This window comes from Dermacentor andersoni, chromosome 5, assembly GCF_023375885.2.
Source record: "Dermacentor andersoni chromosome 5, qqDerAnde1_hic_scaffold, whole genome shotgun sequence".
Taxonomy (NCBI): domain Eukaryota; kingdom Metazoa; phylum Arthropoda; class Arachnida; order Ixodida; family Ixodidae; genus Dermacentor; species Dermacentor andersoni.
In genome coordinates, this window is record NC_092818.1 from 125153823 (window position 1) to 125176098 (window position 22276).

Below are 22276 nucleotides of genomic sequence, written 5' to 3' on the forward strand. Positions count from 1 at the left end.
TTGCTATCTTGCATTGCCCCATCCTTCAGCACCTCAAACATTTCCCCGGACAGACCCTATTTTTCATAAAACCTGACAAAACAGTAGTAAAATTGTAGAACGAGCCCACATTTGTAAACTTTACAGAAATTCAGGAGAGTTGGCAGGTACATGATTGTTCACAGTTTCAAACGATTTACTGCTAAGATGATTGTGCATAAATTACATAATGAAAGCTATAATGCAAATTAAACATTTGCAGCGCTCATATATATTGTCTTTTCTATGGCAACTCATTTGTACAGTTGGCCACAAAAGTTTGCAGGACGCAGGCTCTGAAAAAAATAAAAGAATTCCCAGGAAGCCTGGGCACACTGTCATAAATTGAAAGCTTCAATCTATAGTACCTTTTGTGACATACAGAGTGATCTATTAAAATGACACTGTCACGCCTCAACGGAACAGAAATTCACATTTGCCATGGAACCCATGTCACATGGACTTATGTGGGCAACTGTACATGCGTGATACTTGTCACATGTGCAAGTACACTTTCATTAATGCCTCTTAGCTGCTCGCAGGCAGTGCAATGAAGTGCCGAGCATGTCCCACTTCGTTTGAAACTGAAATTACCAGTGATAAGCAACATAAAGTCTTGAGCACACCATGCCAGTAATGCTGCCAGTGCATCATTTGTACATAATAAGCCGACACAAGCAAAGTGAAGTCCACTGAAATACTTTGCCTTTTATCTCCTGTATGAGGTATGTGTGCAGGATGAGCAAGGCTCTGAGCACTCGCAGGGCCGTCGAGATGTATGATGGACTCGCCTTGATGGAATGGAGGCAACTTAGATATTGCTTGATGAAAGGTCCGAGGCCCAGGATTGCTGTGATCGCAGCCACGAATGCTTGCCGACTTGAGGCTCCTTGAATGAACTGCTCTGCGGCATGGAGTCTCACCAGAATCACTTGCATGCAGGAGGTAAGGCACATGAACTCCTCCTTACCAGGCTGACATTCCTGCCACCGGATGCTCTTGGGAAGCTTAATGTGTGGCATCTGATTGTTCCCATCCGTGACACACAGGCTCAGGGCCGACACCTGATCCACGAGACTAAGCAAGGCAGTTACGTGGTGGTAGAGAGGAACCTCTAAGGCAAACAGGGCTTCATCCGCAACATTCCTCCATTCGGCAACGAGGCTGAGGTTCTTGCCCAGCTTGGAGCTCATCTTGTGCTGTTCAAGGAGGATGTCAACAACAAATGGCACACTGGCTCGCAGGCGTGTGGGTGTACGCCTGAGCAGTGCGGAAACGGCAGGCAGGATGCACCGGCGTAGTCGTGCCAGCCATGGTTCACTCTTCATTTTGATAGCGCACCAATTGGCGGCAGTGTAGTGCTTCTCAGTGACCGCAGTGACCTCATCTTTGAGGCAAAGGAACTGCATCGCATGGAGCAGCAGCTCAAAGGCAATGGCTTGGTTTGCCTGCACTCCTTGCTGACGAATTTCAAGTGCAGTGTTCCATAGCTGCACATATGTATTGGAAATCACTATGGCAGTTTTGGAGTTCTGGCAGTCCATAGTTTTCAGCAGGGACAGCATTACTTCTGCTGCTGCTGAGGCCCGCAGAAATTGTTCCTGAAGCCAGGAAAGGGTTGGGGAGAGAGAAAGAAAATCCAAGTTTGTGATTGACTTGTACTTGAAATACACCTGTACCTGTAATAAGAACATTTGGCTTTAAAGGACACTACTCTTGTCATTCAAGCGATTTTACAGCCAAATGGTATTCCGGGTGCAGTCAATAAGTAATGCTCAAGCACAATTCATTACTGCATTTCTGGTTTCATTGAATAGTTGAACCCACACACATCATATGCCATTGCAAACTTACACCAGAAGTTTTTTTAGCTACCAAAGAAATTTTTTCTGCAATTGCAGAAAAATGTTGTAAAGTGTCTCATTCAATGAAGACAAGTTGTAATTGTTCAACGTTCTGAATAAAAGTATGCTGATCTAACTTAACATTAGGCTGTAATTTAACAGCCAAGCTGTACTGCATTGCATAGAGCCGCAGCTCAAAGGCAATGGCTTGGTTGGTCTGCACTCATTGATGACTGATTTCAAGTGCAGTGTTCCATAGCTGCACATATGCATTAGAAATCGCTATGGCAGCTTTGGAGTGCTAGAACAAAAAAGGGCTTCAGTGAAAATGGGTAATAGTCTTATCAAGGTTACTATTAAGTTAGCATGCCTTGAGCACTACCTGGCTTCACTTCTGTAATGTGTGCAAGTACAGTAGAATCTCATTCATTCAAACTCCAAGGAAACCAGAAATTTATTTAAATAAAATGCAGTTCGAACTAAGGAGAGCCCTTTTAAGTATAGCACCCGATGAATTATGTGGCATAGTGCACAAAACCAATGCAGTCACTGGGCTCATGTTGAAGCTGTTCTTTCCTCAATCAGCACATGAAGCTATGTGCTGGAAGAAGCCTAGGTTCCATATAAAGGCCAAGTACAATAATATTGTGCCTCACGCACTGGTTGCTGTGGGTGTGAGGAAAAAAAATGTGCGAAGGTGAGCCAAGAAGGATGGTGGCTTCATGCATGCTGTCTTCCCATGTGCCCAATTCAAGCACGTGCTAGAAGAAAGAACAAGGGGAGAGGGCGTGCAGTAACATGATCAAGCATGCAATAGTAGAGAGGTGGGGGGTGTAGGTGAGCGTGTGATAATGTGATTAAGCACACGGTAAGCTCTCATTCCTGCTCCTCTTAACTGGATGGGAAAGGAAGCCGTGTGCCACTCTTCTGCTTGCTCTGGTTCTGTCTTCCTGCGTATTTTACCTTGTAATTTTTTTATGGCACATGACATTAGGACATTAACGGCAACTAGCAACGTGTCAGACTTTAGCCTTTGGCTCAGGTTTATCTAAAAAGATAGATAAAGAACAGTAATATAAGAAAAGAAAGATCACCGCCCGAGCACTCCATAGAGATGGTTAGCCAGCGAAGCTGAAACATGCGGCCCCGGTGTTTATCACTGGGTTAATCCTGACGGTTCATTAAACAATGGCTTGATAGGCTGCCGGATCCGAGGGAACGCAGTTGCTGCTTGCACTCGGTTGCACGATTCAGTTCTTGTGACCGGGCTGCAGCATCGGCACGGCGTAGACGAGCTCGTTCCCGGTTCTGCTTGCGGCATTGATCGAAAGCTGTCTGCTCCTAAGGAGTATGTATGATGCATGGCCTACCCATTTCAAAGCCAGAGAAAAACAGCTGCGCACATGCTCGGCTACGACAGAGAACAAGAACATCATTACTGGTGCAGCTAATCCAACGCCACCTAGATAGCACAAGGCCTTTTCACTCCGAACCATGACATCATGTTACCTGGCCCAATGCCATAGAATCTAATGAGGATGCTCTCAAGTAGGCAACAGTGCTTTTGATGTCACCGCTTTCATCCTGCCTCAGAATCTCCGCTGCTTCGGTGGCAGAGGTAAATGGCGCCATCGATCAAGAGGGCGGGAAAGCAAATCCGCTTTTCTTGCACGGCCTCCTAGATAGGCACGCGCAGATGTGCCGATCCAGGGCCATGTTCTTTCGCCCTTCCTCTCAACTCCTCTCCCCTTGCCCTCCCTCACACCTCCCTAACCTTCAGCTGTCTCCGTGTGCACCTGCCGGCTTGGCGCCAGCTTAGTCCGCCGCATCAAGTTTCATGTTTCATTATCTGCTGTTGTCGGGAAGTGTGTGTTGCTGAGCGTTGGCCAGCGTGGGCAGTTTTGTCAGTTTCGTGGTCCTAAATAGCTATGTGCTTGCGCTCCGCTAGGTTTCACCCTTTTCACGACTCGCACCGCTTGTGCATCGTGCAGTGGTGCACGAATACCTCAAAAACAAGCCCTGCAAGGTTCTTCCGGGTGCCTAAAGACAACAGGTGAGTGTGCAGACCCAAGGATGCCACACGAACGTGGCCCTGTGCGTGTGTGCTCCATGAGTCTTCGAACGTTGTTGCGCCTTGATTGTGCTACACTTCCCTCTTACAAGCAGAGAAAGCTGACAAATGGATGTTCCTCCTCATTGCCACCTGAATTATGACTTGTGTTTTTCGTTGCCAAGTCTCATTCTGCAACTTCAGTAACTCACCCAGCTTTCCATTCCGCCCTCTATGCTTTTTCTGTGTCACCATTGTACAAACGTACTAACAGCTGAAACATTACTGTTTGCGTTTATCTCAGCAATTGCCAATGGGAAACCATGCGAACAGCCTTCATGCGTAGGCATGATAGACGTTTTATTTTTTGAAAAGCATGAGCATTGCAAGTGCCCTATATGCAGATTTTTGCAGTTTGTGTTTATTACACAAAGGAGTGCCCAGTAGGTATGACTTAGTGCTTTAAATGACATAATTTTACTGCTAAGCATTGCATTCGTGGTAAAAGAAAAGTGTTTGAGGAATAGGCCTTTCTGCTGTTTTCTATGTGCTGTTGCAAAAGCTGATTGCCTTGTGCTTCCCCTTGCCACCATTACTCAAGTTGTGGTCAAGTGCAATATAAAGTGATAATGTGTATTTCCATTTTTAGTACAATGTTACTTTTTTTCTGCTGTCTTTTTCATTTTGTTCAGTAGTAATGAACATGTCATGCATTTCATATACTTTTCTGCAGGTTTAAAAAATAACTTCTGCAAGTTCTTTACTCTAATAGGTCCAATTAGCATTGAGAGAGTTAATGTGGTACATTGCACCCAGCGTTTAATATCCATGGCTTGCAATCGCCAGTGAAGTTGACTCATTGCTAAACTATGAAAGAGTGAAAGCTACAAAACTTTCATACGAGTTAGTCTCACAGGATGCATAGTGGTCAATGATTTTTCATCACACATTTGCCATCATACTTGTTGCCTATAATCAACGCAAATAATTTTCACATGTTTTACAGCACCCAATACCAGTATACTAACATGAAAATGAAGACATTGTAGAATGCATGAACATATGCTCCTTGTAAAACAAATCTGTTTACTCAACATAATTTGAGTCAAAAACAGAGTTATTGCAAACAGTTAACGTTCTGCTTTACCTGCAAAGGCTTCAAATGCATTATTAAATATGCTGAATTCAAATCAAGCTTTTCTGTAATTCAGATCTCTTGCTACGTACCTAGAAAGAAGAAAACCCAAATAGTATACAGTACTCTGGCCAAAAGTGGCTGAGAGAGTACATTTATAAAGCATTAGATAGCCAAAACCTAGTCTTATTAGGTGATAACTTGCATGTTTGTGAAGCAACCAAGTACAGTGAAATGTCGATAAATGGAAATCGCTTAAACGGAACTGCCTCTTAAACAGAACACCATCCTCATGGTTGGTTGGTTCTGTATTCATTAAATTCTATTCAGCTTTGTCTCTCAGTAAATGGAACTCCTGATAAACGGAACCAATTTCCCTGGTCCTTTGAGCTTCCGTTTAAAGACAGTCCACTGTACTTAAGAACACCTTGACAATTCCAGGATGGCAAACTTATTTTACAATGCTCTAACTGACTGCGTGTCAGTTTACTCAATCTCATTTGGCATTTTGTAAAAGCTAGTATGGAAATGTACTTAATGTCTGTATATCTTTGTATAATTAATCACAGTTTCATCCAGGGTAATTTTATGCAGTGTCAGATAATTCAAATGAAGATATGTTGTCTCAAGGAGCTTCAATTACCACAGCCGAGCTGCTACGACTACTCCACTTATACGATAGATTTCATTTCTTTTTGCCCACATTTTTCTTGGAGTGAAGTAAGCATGCTACATACCTCTCTTAGGAGCAAGGCAAACACATGGTACAAGACGTTGAGATGGTCAGTAATGCCACTTGGTCGCAAGATATTCTTAAGAGCATGCAGGCCCAGTTCTATGGCCGCCAAGATTTCTTCTGGGACCTTGTGCAGGGCACCAGAGTTCTGTGATCTGATGACATGCGAGAACAAAGCTTTGATAAAATCGCCGCACTTCTGTGGGTCACTGGTTGTGGAGGTTATGTAGGCCTGAAAAAAAAAAAAAAGAAGTGAAAGTTAACTAGCGAAAAGCAACTAAACGGTGGGGCAAATAAGCACTTAAAAAGATTCCTTACTTTTACATCATTTGAGAGCCCATCGAAGGTTCCAGCCTTCAGCTTCTTAATGACCTCTTGCTCAGCCATTTCACCTTCAAGAGCTTGTACAGACCTGCACAGCAGAGCTAAAAATATAAGTGAATGCTAGCATCATGCTGGACCATATTAATGTTACTAACTAGTTGAATTTAACTACTGGCCAATGCATAGATAGTTTTCAATGCCACTAATGGTCTTAGCTAGTCACAAATGGGAACAGGAGAGCCAGCCAGCTAGGCCAATGTGCTCTAGTTAAGCCCACAGCAAAAGCCCTGCTTTTACCAACGTGAAGAAAAACCACAAGGAAGTGTTGCTTTTCTAAAAGAACTGAAATTTAGACTAGTTGGTGCAGATTCATTGTCGCATCTCAAGTGTGAAGCAGAACCGTTGATCATCTTAGTGTCACTGTCCATCTTCTTCCTACTGTATTCTGCTTGGCACCCAAGACAACACGTTGTTGCTCATGCAGAAGTTTATCCAGGTGAAGTGTACTTATGTAAAGTGCCATAGAAGTATCAGAATAATGTGTTCGCACAATCTTTCACCAAGTGGCTTTTCAGTTTATTTTAAAGTGAACAAAAAAAGAAAAGGATAAAATAGATTAGAATGTGTGTTTCTCATACTCGACAACATTTCTTCTGTTTCCATTTCAACTTACGTTAAAAGTATGTTCAGTATTAGTTTTCAAACTACAAAAATATGGGGCAAACAGAAAATAAACATTACAGGACAAGTGATGATGTGCAGATATTTTGGTAGGCTGGTGACAAATGCCAGTCATTTAACACATTGGAGAGTATTGATAAGTATGGTTCTGTAGCATTCCAGAATGACTGAGGACTTGCACTGTTCCAGAGTCCATGCTTGTGAACGGGGAAAATACACTTCCTGCATAAGAGAAAAGATATTCCACCTGCTCTCAGCAATGAACCTAACTGGTGCTCTATAACCAAGTTTTGCCCAGACAACTCGAATGTGTCATAGGTACAGGAAGTGTTGCTTTGTATACTCCTTACACTGCTTTTTATCAAGCTGTTGAAACAATGTTCAGTGAATTTCTGAGGTTTATTTAAAAGCATCGGGCACCAGAAGGCTATGGCAACAGTTTGAGAGACTAATTTCCTCCAATAATCACGTTTTTTATATGCAGAGGCAAGAAACAAAAAAATACCATTCTGCTAATACATATCCCACAACTTCCTAGTTTTGCAGCTAAAATACTTCGCACAACAGACACATTATGCATACATACGACTACTAAATTTGAGTTTTTCTGATGCAAGGACTTATATTCGTTGCTTGCAGGTTACTTGTGTGCCTATAGGTTTACAATATTAGCAAAAAATTAAGAAAGTATACAATGCTTTCAGTGTCCCTGATATTTCAAACATGTCCTGAAGAAAATTGCTCACTGATCAAGCAGTTCAATGTAGCTATAATCAGTGCACTGAACTAAAATTGAACAAAAAAAAACGTGTAAACCGGAACATTACATTACTTTTCACTTCAAAATGAAAGCAGAAAGAAAAATGCTTTCAGATCAGGTAGGCCACCTTGAGCTTTTCATCCATGCCTTGCCTGTAATTTTAGATGTGGTAGCACCGTAAGTGTGTTTTTTTTTATGTGTTGCAACCTGAGGCAGTCATATTACTAATACACTCATGAGCGTTTGAAGTTGGCTAGTTTTAGTTTTTTGGTGGTTGGAGACCAACATATACTCGCCGAAATGAAGCAGTGCTTCTTAATTGGGAGATGGCTCTTGATCCCAATCATAAGCTCAAGTAGGTACAATATGAATGATGTATTTCTCCTAATGCATTGCTTCTGAAGCGTGTTGTTGCAGTAAGTTTTTTTTTTTTTTTTTAACTACGTGCAGCCTGAAAAACAGCATGCATACTTTTGTTGAGTCTTTCCGTGCAGCTCAGAAGCACAGTACAGTTCTTGTAGAAAATAAATTCTTGCTTGTAATTATTCTTAGGCTATGAAAATGAATATAAACCAATTAATTATTTGAACTATTATTTTTCTGTTACGGCATTGAACCAATTTTTTGCTGAACCAGATAACGAAACTGCACTAGGCAGTCAGCACTACATGTTCCTTTTCTTGTCTTTCTTTTTGCCAATTATTTCCCCATTCAAATGCTTTAACCTGGAGTAAATTTATTCATACAGCTACATTATTCTTTTGCAATGATAAACTTTTGCAATTTCACATTCAACTGAACGCTCAAGGGACTGACAACTGGCCAGAATGTATTGTGAGACCTTGATGGAAATGAAATTACCATGATTTATAGCAACAGAATCGAGCACGTTGTTCACAATTTAAGCAGGAACTAAAATTATAAATTGGCGAAGGAAGTCTCAAAAACCAGTAAGCAAAGCGAACTGCTGGTGAAAGTATTAGTACTCTGGATGCAGCCTATGAGATTACTGTACGCAAGTCGGCTGTTATTAAGTGCTGCATACTTGTTGCCTAAAATTGCAGTGCGTATTTTATTAGGATTTGACACTTTATTCTATGCTTATTCCGGAGTAAACGAAAGTCAATGCTGTTGAGCGGTGCTCATGTCCCTCATTCATGGTGGCACACATGATTGCTGTTGACGCATGCTAAATTGTGAGCACGCATGCAAGCTAAAGTTTTTTGTTCAAGCTCACTCGAGTCTTCAAGAAATGACATGCTTCGGAAATAAAGACGCACATGTGGCAACGGCAAAACACTGAACTGCACATCATGTGCAAGAGTGCTGTTTCACTTTAGATACTTGGCTAGAAAACACCTTTCACTTGTTAATAACCAAAGCTGTTGGACAGAAAAGCATGTAGCTATTGTAGAAATAATTGAACACTTCAGAAAACATGAATCACAGGAACACCAGCTTCATAAACGAAATACTTTCGCGCAGCTACGGCTGCATTTGTTGTCTGCCTTCCACCAATGCCTGCATATAATTGCTATCGCACTACCAGTGAACCACCCTCACTTCGGATAGAAAAATTCTGATAACATATGTTTCACGGTGTTCCCTACATTACCACTGCAAAATTCAACACTGACTGGTAAGCTTTCCACTGCACTACGAAATTGGGTAACAATAATTGGTTGTCAGTCCCGGTAAACTAAGCTCAACAAGTGCAAAAGTTCAAATGCTGAGTTCCACTGCTACACATATTGCAAGTATACCAGGGTGTCTACCAAGTGGACATTTCCAAATTCCCCGAGTTTTCCAGGTTTTCCCTGGGTGTCTGCCCAATACCCCGAGTGATGCAGAACAATGTTTTATGTCAAGACGGCCTGAAACCATATCGCCCGATGCTGCCACTCTCTAATAGCATATGAAAAAAATAAAGAAAAATGATTTAATCCGATTTGAATACTAAGGAGTAGTGTTTATGTTATTCAAAAAGAGAATAGAAGGGAGGGGTTAAAAAATGCACAGCAGATAAAATGTCTTCAAAAAAAAATTACAAATGGAGTCGGACGTTCTCAAATACGATTAAAAAGGAGATGCATACAGAAGCAAATATTTTCAAATATGAACTATTTCTATCAACTGATTTAGCAAGCTCAGTGGTATGAAGCCCGAAGTTTGTCACAATTGAGATTCTCTATCAACAGCTCGTAAGCCAGATGTTTCAGATGTTCTGATGCGTTGACTCTGTGGGGTACATGGTGGTGCCACGAAGTCGTCCAAATTATCAGGAATCCAGGAAGTCGGTCGTCGACTGTACACTGGCAACTCCTCCAACCGACGACAGGGCATCAAAGACCACTCATTACGATTCCTGTCTGTACTCGAGCCAGCATTACCGCGACTTTCGACCCTTTCAATAAGATTACTGCTAATTTTCCCTGATAGAGGCACAAATCCCCTGAGGTTTCCCTGAGTTTTTTCAGACTACTCAAAATCCCTGAGAATTCCCAGTTGGTAGACACCCTGTACACACACATGCCATAAGCACACACAGGTCAGAATACTGTAAGAGTGTACGAATAAGCAGGTTATGTGCAAGTATATCAAACAAACGAGGTTTGTTTTTAAAAAGGCTGTAGAACTGGGCTTGTTGGTAAAACATGCTTGAAAGTTTGAATAACAACGTAAGGACAGCAGAGGGGACATAAGAGAGAACAGAGTGCCAACTTCTATTTTCTTTTCAGAATGCATAGCAAGTTATATAGCCACAAACTAGTACACCAACCATGCACAGAACGCCGCAACAAAACCATACAAAATTCAACATGGCATCGATAGCCCGAGGTATCTGACCTTGACAGTTAGCATGACAGAGGGGGTGCTGACACACCCATCCTTTAAACAGAATTTTTCCTACTTCAATTATTTAATGCGTGATATGATCACTGTGTTTTGCAATGATACTACATTTTTTTTACCTTGGCTTACATCTACACATGCAGCAGTGGGCAGAAAGCTAACCCTGTTTAGCGCAGTCAACAGTGTACGTGTGCTCTTTCAATCTTTCATTAACACATTGGCCCGTCTGTCCAATATAATATTTACCACAGGATCGGGGGATCCGATAGACAACATTGTCTATGCAATCTATGAATTTATTCTTGGGTGTGATACGGCACCATCGTTTGTGCCTAGATGCTAGGACAGTCATTTTGCAAAGGTAGCTTAATTTTTCAAGAGCAAAGAAGACAACTTTGACGTTAACACGCTGAGCAACCTTTTTCAGACTGTGCACAATTCTATGCATGTATGGGATTACCGTAATTTTTTGTCTATACCGAGTTGGCCCATCTGGATTTTCATTCACCATGGATGAAAAGCTGCGCAGCAGGCCTTCAGCAACAAAGACTTGTACAAGAGATGGATAGCCTGCCGAAGTTAACCGTTCAGGCTGCTCACGGAAACTGTCGATCCTTTTATGTTCGCAGGAGTTTCTTAAGGAATTTTTTAAATATGAGCTAACAATGCCATGTTCTATAAGTTTAGAGTGTGCGGAGTTGAATGGAAGAAGTGGCTTCTTGCCACGTGGGTAGTACATCCAACAAGAATGGTTTTCGTGCAAAAATAGCCTAACGTCTAGGAACCTTATTACACCATTCTCTGAAAATTCACGGGTTAGTTCTAGTGGTTTAAAACATTTGCGCACTGTGTCCAGAACTAAAAAAGCATCAGACTCGTATGAACTAGCATGACTGCCAAGAAAAATTAAGTCATCCATGTATCTAATAGCAGCTAAGACGTAAGTATTGATGAAAGCATCTGACACAGATCTGTTAAGTTTTGCTAAAAACAAATAACTTAATATGGGAGCAATGCATGATCCGATGCAAATGCCTTCTTTTTGGAAGCGAGGTTTACCATCCCAATGGATGCAAGTCGACTGTAGCTAAAAGCGAAGTAAAAATTTCAAACATATACATATTTTTTTTTCAAACGGGCGCAAGAGGGCCACGGGTGGATAATTTCTGATGTTCATGCCAAAGGATCTAGTAACGTTGGTTCAAGCTGCCTCTTTCATGGGCTCGCAGAGCTATTGCATTTTTTCCAACAAGAATGAAATACATGTGGACGCAGATAATGAAAGAAACTGGTCCAGAAACGAACTGCTCTAGTACGCAGAGATTATGCTGCCAAAGTCGCAAAAACAAACACAAAACGTAGGCGAGGTTTTGACTCGTGTGGCATAAGCTACTGGGCTGTTTTTCCGTCGCGACGATAGATCGGATTCCTTACAACTACTGCTCCAGGAGGGTTTATGTAACAGTGTAACAAACGGAGGCCTCACGAGAGCATCAGATTATAGTAATGCAAGCGGCGCAGGATCTCCGGGGCATCCACGGGCAGCGGCACCGGGGCAGCCAAGAGGCAGCGAGGATATCAGATTGGAAACAGGGCTGTTCGTGAATTCTGGCCGCCGAGGCCGGAGCGTGCCAAAGGGTGTGCGGATACAAAATGTGCTATCCGCGACAGCAGACAGCCGAGCTTGTACACCCCTGGCACGCGCAGGTCTCAGCGAGCCCCAACCCAAGGAACAGTTCGGGTTCCAGCTTTGGTGTCCTCGTTGGCCCTTCGGTGCGGATTGCTGGGGTAGTGCTGAACTTAGCGTCACAAGTTGGCGGCTGGACGTAATTATATTTATTCAATCATGTTTTTTACTAGTTGTAACAATGTGCCATTATTTCGAATTACTGGCGGCGCCTCCAGGACACCAAAGCGGCAACGGGGACATCAAAGCTAGAACCCGCACAGGTCTGTAGGTTGGAGACTCGCCAAGGCCTGCGCGTGCCAAGGGTGTACAAGATCGGCTGTCCGCGATAGCGGACAGCCAATTTTTTGTGGGGACACCCCCTGGCACGCTTCGGCCTCCGCGGCCCCAACCCACGGGCCGCCCTGCTCCCTCCTTTGATACCCCCGCTACCCCTTGGGTGCGCTGGAGATCCTGCGCCGCCTCCTTTATTATAATCTCAGGTGCTCTCCTGAAGCCTCCGTTTGTGGGTTATATGTGCCCTCCTGGAGCAGCACCTGTAAAAAAACCAATCTATCGTCGCAACGAAGGAAGTGGCCCGCGACTCATACAACACCAGTCGGAACCTTGCCCTAGATTTTAGCGATGTGACGTTAGCCGCAACAGTAGCACAGCACTGATATGGAGGACATGACTTGCCTCTAATTCTTGCTGCAATAGACGAGAAACTGCTGTTCAGAAAAGCATACTGCACAGTAAGGACTTCATGACTGCAAGAACGCCGATTTCACAAATATTTGCGACGAGCGAGCTTCAAAAAACGGCGGTGACGGCAGCCTGAGGCGACTACCACGACGTGCTGCGACGCTCGAGATGTGGAAAAAAAATGTATGCAGCGCATTTGAAACAAAAGTATGCAAACTTGCAAATTTCAGCAGGATTGATTTACATAATAATTTTACAAACAAATATAGTGTGCTACAAATAGCGCACACACATATTTTTTGTTGTTTGATGATATTTTTACTCAAAGTCAGCTCAAAAATCCCTTAACTAGCGCCACGCTAGCAAACTCGAAAATGCTTTGTTTTGCGTTCGAGCAGACTGCTGTCGAATGGCTTCGCGTGCATGAACTCTACGTTCGAATGCGATCGTTGCTAGCATTTGATAGAAACTAGCGGCGTCTCTGTGAAAAGAGTATTACGCATTACATTAGGCATGACAGATAAAGATGGGTACATCGAGAATGTTGGTTTTCTTTACCGCACAATGGGTAAGCTGCATCGTTGAACCAAGCTTGCGGGCGACTGACGCGAGCTGATCGCAACGCGTTCACCACAAATTCTTGCCTGTCTCTCAAGGGTGTTGATATCTTTCTGGTCTGTCGTATCAGTTTTTTTATGCGATTGTGTCTTTGTCTTTTTCGCAAAAGTGGAGAGAGATCCAAGCAAGCGAAGAGTGAAGCCCGTTGAAAATCACTTGCAACTGCTTGATTTCGCCGACTTGGGTGACAGTTCGGATGACAGCGACTTCCAAATCGATGACCATGAGAAAGGTTTGTTGTGATTGAGTGTTCTTCCTTATGTAATTATGATGTTAATCCGACGAGGCAGAAAACGAAACGAATAAGCTTGCGGCGCAGCTCAGCGCCTAGTTCAAGAGCTAGAGATTAAGCAGCGAGATTGGCGAGTGAATAACTTGACGAATTGTCAATTAAAACATCCACCATTAACTTTGCTTACATGATCAAACATTCTGCTGAACAGCTTGGTAATCAAAACGAAGACATTTTGCTTGTTAGAGAAACCTTTGTTTTGTTTGCTTTTCAGGATGTCAGGTTTCTTGAAGTTTCGGTTCCGAATAAAAGGCCACAAAGAAACTTTTGCGATATAAGTGACCGTGGCCATCGGTTTCTATAATACCGCGTGTAATTCGGAATGGTTCACGATCGGCGTGACTGCCAGCATTTGTCAATTTTTCAGGAAATCCAGGTACAATATAATAGAGTTGCGTAACTGGGAAGAGCTTTCCATACGTTAGCCTACACTCATGGTGGCTTTTTTATGATATGCTTGCACAGTTTTATTTCTTCGTTAAGTTTCCAGACGCCCGCACATGTCTGGTGGCAAACCATGTTTATAAACATACAAATGTTGAGATATTTGGCCAAGTTTCGGTTGTCAAAGTAAGGCTGAATGCAGTGTAATTGCTTATTCAAGCTAGTTGTTTTACAAATCTTCAGATAATTTTTTTTAAGGACTATATTATACAGCTTGTTGCACTTAAAGCTCATGGAGTTCATTGTTACCTTTACTGATATTTTTTAATGTCTTGCACTATATTCTGAGAACAGCACTCTCATATTTATGCTTTGCAGACCTGGAATCTGATGATCAAGGGGATTCCTCAGACAACTTGGATGATGATGACGACGAGGAGTCATCTGGAGTAGCCTCAGAAGCAGAAGAAAAATTTTCTCCACCTGAGGTGGCTAATGGCGTTGCAGAGCCGGATGAAACAAAGAAAGTCCCTAAGCTCATTGTTGGTGACCTCATTGAGAGGGCAAGGCAAAGACAAAGTCAAGCACGACAGAGAGTAAGTGAAGAAAATATGTTTATATATATATATATATATATATATATATATATATATATATGTATATATTACCTCAAATTTAGGCCGAATAAAAAAAGCGAGGACAGTGTTCACAAAATGCAAACAGCATTTATTGAATCTGAACATGCAGAGCTTATTCAACGTCGTTGTCGCTGCGTTCCTTGTCACTGTCACCTTCAATAAGTGCACTATTTTCAGTACCGTCAAGCGCATTAGATATGCTGCACTCTTTAAAGGCGTGCATGATCAAAGTACCTGGGATGTTGTCCCACGCTGCAGCTACACAGCCCGCCAGCTGCGATAGCAATGCACATTTGATGCGGCTCGTTGCCGTTAGCATGTGGTCTTCGTCAGTCAACCAGTCCATGTAATATTTCCGCAGACGATCCTTGAAAGGTTTGTTGATGCAGACATCAAGTGGCTGCAACTGGCCCGTCATGCCGCCCGGTATGACAGCGAGGTCCGTGTTCGCTTGGGCGAGCACAGCAGCTTTCACGTTGTTGGTCAAGTGCCCACGGTAAGAGTTGACGACAAGGAGCAAGTTCTTTGTCAAAGGGGCTCCTGGACGCCGTCGCCACACAATCTTAATCCACTCTTCCACCATCGCACCTGTCATCCACCCGTTCTCATTTGCCCGCACAATGACATTTCTTCGGAAAGTTTTTCAAGCAGGCAGTGTCTTCCTTTTAAATATCATATAAGGAGGGAGTTTATGTCCATCAGCTGTGCAGTACAGCATCACAGTTGCGCGCTGCTTCTCGTAGCCCGCAGAGCACACCTTCACCTCCTTGGCACCCTTTTCATTCACGGTGTACGCCACTGGCATATCAAAATACACAGCCATCTAGGCGGTGCCGATTTGCCCAAGGTTGTAGCCTGCCACTTCTCTCCTTCGCAGCACGTAGCGCTACAAAGCTATCAGCTTTTCTTCGAAATCGCTTGGCAGCTCCTGGGTGATTGAAGTGCGACGTGGGAGGCTGAAGCTGAAGCGCTTCATGAATTTCAGAAGCTAGCCCCGGCTGGCTTTGAAATCCTTTGGCGTTAGGCCTCGCTCCCTCGAAAGTTCCCTCGCTTTCGCTTGGAGCACTTTTGTTGTCACTGGAAGGACAGCTGCTCTCTGCGTCCGAACTAAGTTGACCAAAACTGTATCCACTTTGTGGTGACGGCCTTTCTTTGGTTCGCTAAATGCCATCCTCGTTGCGGCGCACGCAAGGAGCTGCTGTCGTTGTCCCCTCCAACTACAGACATTTTTTCTCTGTCGACACCGAAGTCCTGCCCGGCTTGAAGGTTCGACGATTCCTCTGCGGCTATCACAACTTTTCGCTTGAAAGCGGCACTGTAGTGGCATCTCCTGCTTGGTGCCATCGTGATAACACCACGCCGCACACCGATACGGCCAACACGACGCAGGTCAAAATGGCGACCTGTGTCGGTTGGCTACTGGCACGGCTAGTAGTGGCAGCAATACTGACTTTTCTAGGTGGCGCTAGCTATGCACCATATTTAGCAGTTTCAATGAAAAACTGGCGCATTTTTAAAATCCTTCAATCTAAACCAACCCTAGAGTTTGAAATATGATTATTTGAAAAAAATAAACTATCAGTCGAGATTTGAATAAATACGGTACATCTGTATTTATAGCAAGAATTTGACTGTGAATAAGATTGGTGGAAAAACTGTGAAAAAGATAAAGATGTGGACACTAGAAGGAGCCGTACAACACAAGTGCTTGTGTCATTAGGTTTACTAATTGTTGCATTGTTTTCTAATACAAATTCATACTAACTTGCTCCCTTTTCAGTGTTATCAAGATAGTGTTGTAGCTGTCACTACTAATTCACTGATCCAGAAGCTGAACTACTCCTTTGTTAATATACAGTGCACAGCACATTTTAGCATGCCAGGTTGAATGCACTGAAGTGGGAAATGAAAGAGAAACTTAGGCATTCACTGTAATTTAGCATGAAGCGCCAAAGAAGCCTATGCGGATTTCTTGGGAAGAAAGCGTCACACCTGAAGGATTCATCCCGGTTCAGGGATTGAACTCTGCGCAACCGCCCCTCTGGGCTAGTCATCTTATCAAATGATCTAACCAGTGGGCTAGCACTTGGTGTCACAGAACAAGTTATTTGGCATCTTGAACCTTGAGAACATTGACTGGGGAAAACAAGAACCACAGAAATATGATATATTTTTGTTAACTTTATGGTACATTTAGTGTGATACCAATTTTTCCTTTATCCTCTGAAGTGGGTCAGCTGTGGTTTTGCACTTCTTAACTTGAGGCCAGCATACAGCCACATTCGGATGGAGGCAGAATGTAAAAATGCTCGTATACTATGCTTTGAGTGCACATTGAAGAGTCGCAGGGAGTCGAGATTAATCCTGAGCCTTCTACTACAGCACCTCTCCAAGCCCACTGTGCAGCTTTTGGTCATCAAACCTCACAGTTTAATTTTCCATTTCAGGGATATACCACCACGTTATGGGTTTTTCTTTTTTAACAATATTGCCAGTTCACGGCCCAGAAGTCTAGTAGTTTTAGCGACAAGTTACTAAGTGATGTTGATAATTACTTAGTTGGAATTTTGCCATTTTGTGTTTTAACTGATTTTATTGTTCCTAGATGCCTTCTATATAACTTTTATTTATGCTATGACGAGTGAACAATCAGTGTGAAAAGGCAAAATAGCCCCAAATATAGTAAAATGGTAAAGGCACTTTATGTCAAGACATATGAGCTTGATCATGTTTTTCATTGCCTTGAAGATGGCTTGGAAGTACGCTCCTCCATTTCAATTAATGCCATGATTGTTGTTAATTCTGTTATCTTGAGTACTGAAATAGTGTACCACTTCACTCAACAGCTTTGTTGAAGATGCTGTAGCCTTGTCGATGATCAGGCTGTACCTCGGGAGCCTCAGATCCCCCCTGTCAGCCATCAAATCAGTGTGTGAAGTATGGAAACATGTTGACAACCATCTGTGCACACTTCTTGCGGTGCATGTGTAAGCCTGCTGTTCTCTTGCTGTCTAGCATTGCTTCTCATAGAGCATGGTAAGATGGTCAACAGAGAGGGATGCTTCATACTTGCAAACAAGTAAGCACAAAGTTGCTTCACGTTTTCCACTGGAAGAATTGGTTGTGGCTGGGAAATGTAGCTGCTTATGTTGGGAACTGCAGTAGGGCTCAGAGGGCTCAGATTATTTTTTGGACTTTTATTGTGGCGGTGTCCTTATTTACATGTGATAACTTTGCATGGAATTCACTGCAGAAATAGGCATGAGATGCTTTTATTATATCATGTTCTACAGGATGTAACCAACTTTTCAAACTTGGTAAAGTCTACCAAAATTTTCTATAGCGTTGCTCTCACTTAGCAGGCATACTTTAGCTCTTTCTTTACTGTAACAATCCAGCATCAATATGCCACTGTCGGATGGTGACACAGGCAAAGGCTCGCTGGGCCTACGTCAAAATGTGAAGGCTCCCACACTGTACTTATATGGCTATGCTGTACTTGGGTATGTTGCGCCTTTGGATTGTAGATGGAAAAGCACAGTTTTGTTTTCTACATTGTTCCTTTTCCACGGTATGGGGATTTTTGGACTGAGCGCAAAAGCAGCGTTGAAGAATTGTATTGGTAACGACGGACTGCATTGTATGCTAAAGGAGCGAAAAAATGAACTTTGCATGTTTCAGGAACTTTTGCTGCACCACAATGGCTGAAATACAAAAGAAAACTATAAAATCTGGGACATCACACTGGCGTGCCAATGGCTGGATTCTGTGAAAAATGAAGAGAATTGAACTTTGACCTTCATTTCTTCCGTATAATAATTAACCGCTTGCCACTGTACCAAACAAAACAAAGTATTCTGAGAGTTCTCTATCAGCCTCAACTGATTATTTCTTTTAAATGTCCCCATAACATGAAGGCACTGTGTGCTAGGGAGATAGCATTGTGGCTGTTTCAACGTCCTACAAGTGTTGCCGACACCATTTGCTCGGTCTACGACGTAAATGAGCCGTCACTCTGAACAGCAACAGATGCGCATCCATTTGATGGCATGCTTGAACTTGATAAGTGAAGCCTTGCCCAATCCACTATGTCCTTTAGCCATGCATGGCTTGCACAGCTCTACCGTTTCAGAATGTGGAAGCTCTTCCTTTGTGGTAAACCACGGCCAGAGGGCACATGAATGCAAAAAATGTCCTACAAGATAAGCTTTCTCTGCTCGCTAGGGTATCTGGTCTGATGCTGCTATCACTATGCAAAGCCAAAGCTTGCAGTGCCCATAGCAGGTTTATGTAGTGCAAGGATAATAGGTTGATCTTCTTCAGTATTTGTCAAAGCTTCAAAAAAACCTAAATGAGTTGCTTTAAGGCAGAAGTTCTTTTTAATAAGTTTTGTAAGACTGCATTGGTTTCTTTTTGTTTATTTTACAGATATCTGGTGAAGGTGAATCTTCCTTGAAGCTGAAAATCACAATCTGTTCTGTTTGCCTTGGTGACATAAGGTAAACGCATTTGTATTTTCCTGAGCTTGTTGAAGTAATTTGGCCAACTTGCTTTTTTTTTTGCATCCCAAATAATTCGTGTAACAGCAAACAGGGGTAACAAAGTTTGTCTAACTTAACATTAGTGTGATCATTTCCATCACTATGTCACATAAGGCTATGTGAGTGGAGTACTAGAGTACATGTGTGTGTGTGTGTGTGTAGAGCACTTCCTTTCTTTCTTTTTCTTGGTTTTTTTTTTTTTTTTTTTTTGAGAACTCAACCTGTAGACATGTTTATAAATGTGATTGCAGGTGATGTAAATGTGTTGCATAAGTTTCATGCTGACTGTCGCATATAGCATACTTATTTCACTCATTTTCAAAGTTAGTGGGATTCATATGTGAAAATTAGCTGTTAAATCAGGTTAGGGAATCTAGGAGAAACTAACTCGAAATTAAGCATGAACAAGGAAACAGGCTCCCTTGAGACTAGTTTCTTAATGTGGAAAGCACATCGATACATGCATCACACAGCCATTTTAGACATGCTCAGATCTATTGGTATCTTAAGAGTATGCGTATAGTGAATGAAATTTAGTAATCAAATCGAATAAGCTCCGCTTCAGGACTGTTGGATTGGTTTCCTTGCCTAGCTTAATGCCCAAAATATGGAGGCAAGACTCATAATCAACTAAATACATGTCGCTTACTGCATGCCAAGCAATTTGGTATTCTACTTTGCATACAGGCTGCTCAACGAAAATTGCGCTAGCAGCAGATATAGACCTTTTCAACAGGTGAAGAGAAAAGGGCCCGCCGTGAGCCTTTTATCGTCTTTCGTTTGTGCGAGCCAGCACGGCACTGCATGAATATGTTGCTGTCGTATGCTGCACAACAATTTAGAGATCTTTTATCTTGTTCTACAAGAAACTTGCATGATGTCAGTTCATACAAGGTAGTAGGGAAACCACTGTAGCCTTTTGGTGCAGCAGTAACTATGTGAAAATGTCTTTGGCTGCACAAATATGCGACGTACATCATCAGCCACCATCTGTGTACATGTTGTAAACTATTTTGGCTGTATCGGTTTTCACTCGATGAAGAGCAGCGGCCTCTGTAAATTGGCGGTGTGAATTGGAAAATCTTAGTGTCAAATCGCTTGGCGTGGGAACTAAAGCTTAAAAGTACTCATGTACGGCCACCCCAATGCAGCCCTGAAATATCTAAGCGTCAATTATTATAAAATGTTTCTGTCAGCCACAGAAATTGTTCTCATGCATTTCAAGTCTAGTAGACATAAAATCACTGTACTATTTTCACGTTGGGCTCCTGTATAAAGCCGATGGCGTGGCTCAACACAGCAACACTGTGGTTGGTAAGCCAGCATGATACATATAAGTTTCGTACTTCAGCATCGATTTTTGCCCTGTAAAGCAGTAATACCCACCAAAGAAGATCGTATAAAAAAGAATTCAACGGCTATTTGCAATGGCTAATGCTACACAATTTCTGCGAAATGGGTAAGTGCGTCGTAGAGGACAGGAAAAACAAGAATGGGCAACAACAACAAAGGGTTTTCTCGTGTTGTTTGTAAAGTTTGAATCACAAACGCTTGTCTGGAGTGGTCATTTGTATTTTGCTGGAAAAAAAATAAAGCAAGCACAGGATAACACCGCAATACGACCACACGCTGTTATGCTGCATGCTAGGGCCATGCGCTACATAAAACAAACATCTCTATATAACCCAGCATCTACCACTGCTTTGGATGCTCGGCCAGGTCAACCAACGTCACTCCATTCTGACTCCCGCCCATTCTGACTCCCGCCCTGCGTATCTGCGCCCCTCTAGAGAAAAAAATGTTTTGGTTTGTGCACTATCGTGCAACTTGTTGGCCGTTTTCAAACAACCTGTAATTTTAACAGGAGCCAGCAATCACATGTGTTGCTAAAATCAGTGGCAAGATCAGAGGGAGTAGATGACTGCATGGTCCAAAATTTCATTGCAATTGACCTTTCATTTTGGACTCATTTCTTCTTTGTACGTGGTTGATACAGTCATATATTTATACAAATCTGTCTTATTGGCACTGCTTGAACCATGTGGGTGATTTTGTTTCTCGTTTACAGCATAGAAGATGATGAAATTGTGGAGTGCGACTGCTGTGGTGTATCTGTTCATGAAGGTGAGGAAGGGCTGACGATATCCTGCAGCTGCCTGTTGGACAAGGCAGTTAAAGGGGCACTAAAGGGAAACACTTAATCAGCCTAGGCTGATAAAGTCTTCTTTCAAAACTCTAGTCTCACTAATTCAACGTTAATAGGTTGATTACCAAATGAGAAAAGGAAAATCAAAGTTTAATCTTTTTAGTTTCGCACTGAAACCCGAGTGCCTGTGCATTAGTGTGACGTCATGGATTTCAAAGTATTTTTTCATACTTGGGTCCAGTAAATGTTCTCAAAACTTGTAAAGTTCAGTCTTTGGATCCTTTGGTACATAATGTAGTTCATCTTTATAATTAGAATTTAATAAAAAAAATTCAATAGACCCATGAATACTCCATCAAAGTGGTGCAGCGAGTTGGTACAAGAATTTAAAGCTGGCATCACCACTTGTCTTTCTTTTCACATTTTATTCATCTTACCAAGCCTCTTCTGATGGTAAGAGTGGCTTTTTATTTTTGTGTCTTACAATGTAATTTATTAATACAGCCAAAATAATCTTTCTCTCTAGTGTCCCTTTAAAATAGACGAGTTGAAGTAATGTTTAACTTTTAACTTGTGAAGTTCATTGTACTTGCTTGCATGTGACCATCCAGTTTATCTTTACGTGTACCCATAGTCAGCATAATGTGGGAAGGATTTTTTCATTGAGAGTGAATAAATTGACGTAATTAAGTATGAGCAAAACATATGTCATATTCTTAAACTCAGTATTAAATGGTGCAAAGCAATTTTGTTTGGGTATCTAAACTGCCCTTGATTCAATCAATAAATCAGAATTTATTATTAGAGGTTGGGTCGCCTTGCAAGTATTTAGTATTCAGAAGGAGGTCCCGTAGTCAAAGACTGTATCGGGACCTCCTGTACAAG

General features: G+C 42.3%; 2 protein-coding genes across 4 annotated transcripts in view; one reads left to right on the forward strand and one right to left on the reverse strand.

The window, feature by feature from the left end:
- Positions 1-13098, reverse strand: part of Sse (extra spindle pole bodies like 1, separase) — an 88866-nt gene extending 75768 nt beyond the window's left edge. Inside the window, exons 1-4 of the mRNA XM_055070967.2 lie at positions 12767-13098; positions 6102-6195; positions 5785-6015; positions 725-1619 (exon numbers count right to left, since the gene is read on the reverse strand). Coding sequence (XP_054926942.1) covers positions 725-1619; positions 5785-6015; positions 6102-6170 — 1195 coding nt within the window. The 5' untranslated portion in view covers positions 6171-6195; positions 12767-13098. The remainder of the gene's footprint in view (positions 1-724; positions 1620-5784; positions 6016-6101; positions 6196-12766) is intronic.
- Positions 13099-13186: 88 nt separating this feature from the next.
- LOC126531097 (PHD finger protein 14) overlaps positions 13187-22276 on the forward strand; it is a 57816-nt gene continuing 48726 nt past the window's right edge. For all 3 annotated transcript variants that reach the window (XR_007599582.2, XM_050178492.2, XM_050178491.2), the window contains exons 1-5: positions 13187-13340; positions 13500-13622; positions 14445-14662; positions 19133-19203; positions 21314-21369. Coding sequence is in view for 2 of the 3 variants with exons in the window: in XM_050178492.2 (XP_050034449.1) it covers positions 13286-13340; positions 13500-13622; positions 14445-14662; positions 19133-19203; positions 21314-21369 (523 nt within the window). In the remaining variant the exon portion in view is untranslated. The remainder of the gene's footprint in view (positions 13341-13499; positions 13623-14444; positions 14663-19132; positions 19204-21313; positions 21370-22276) is intronic.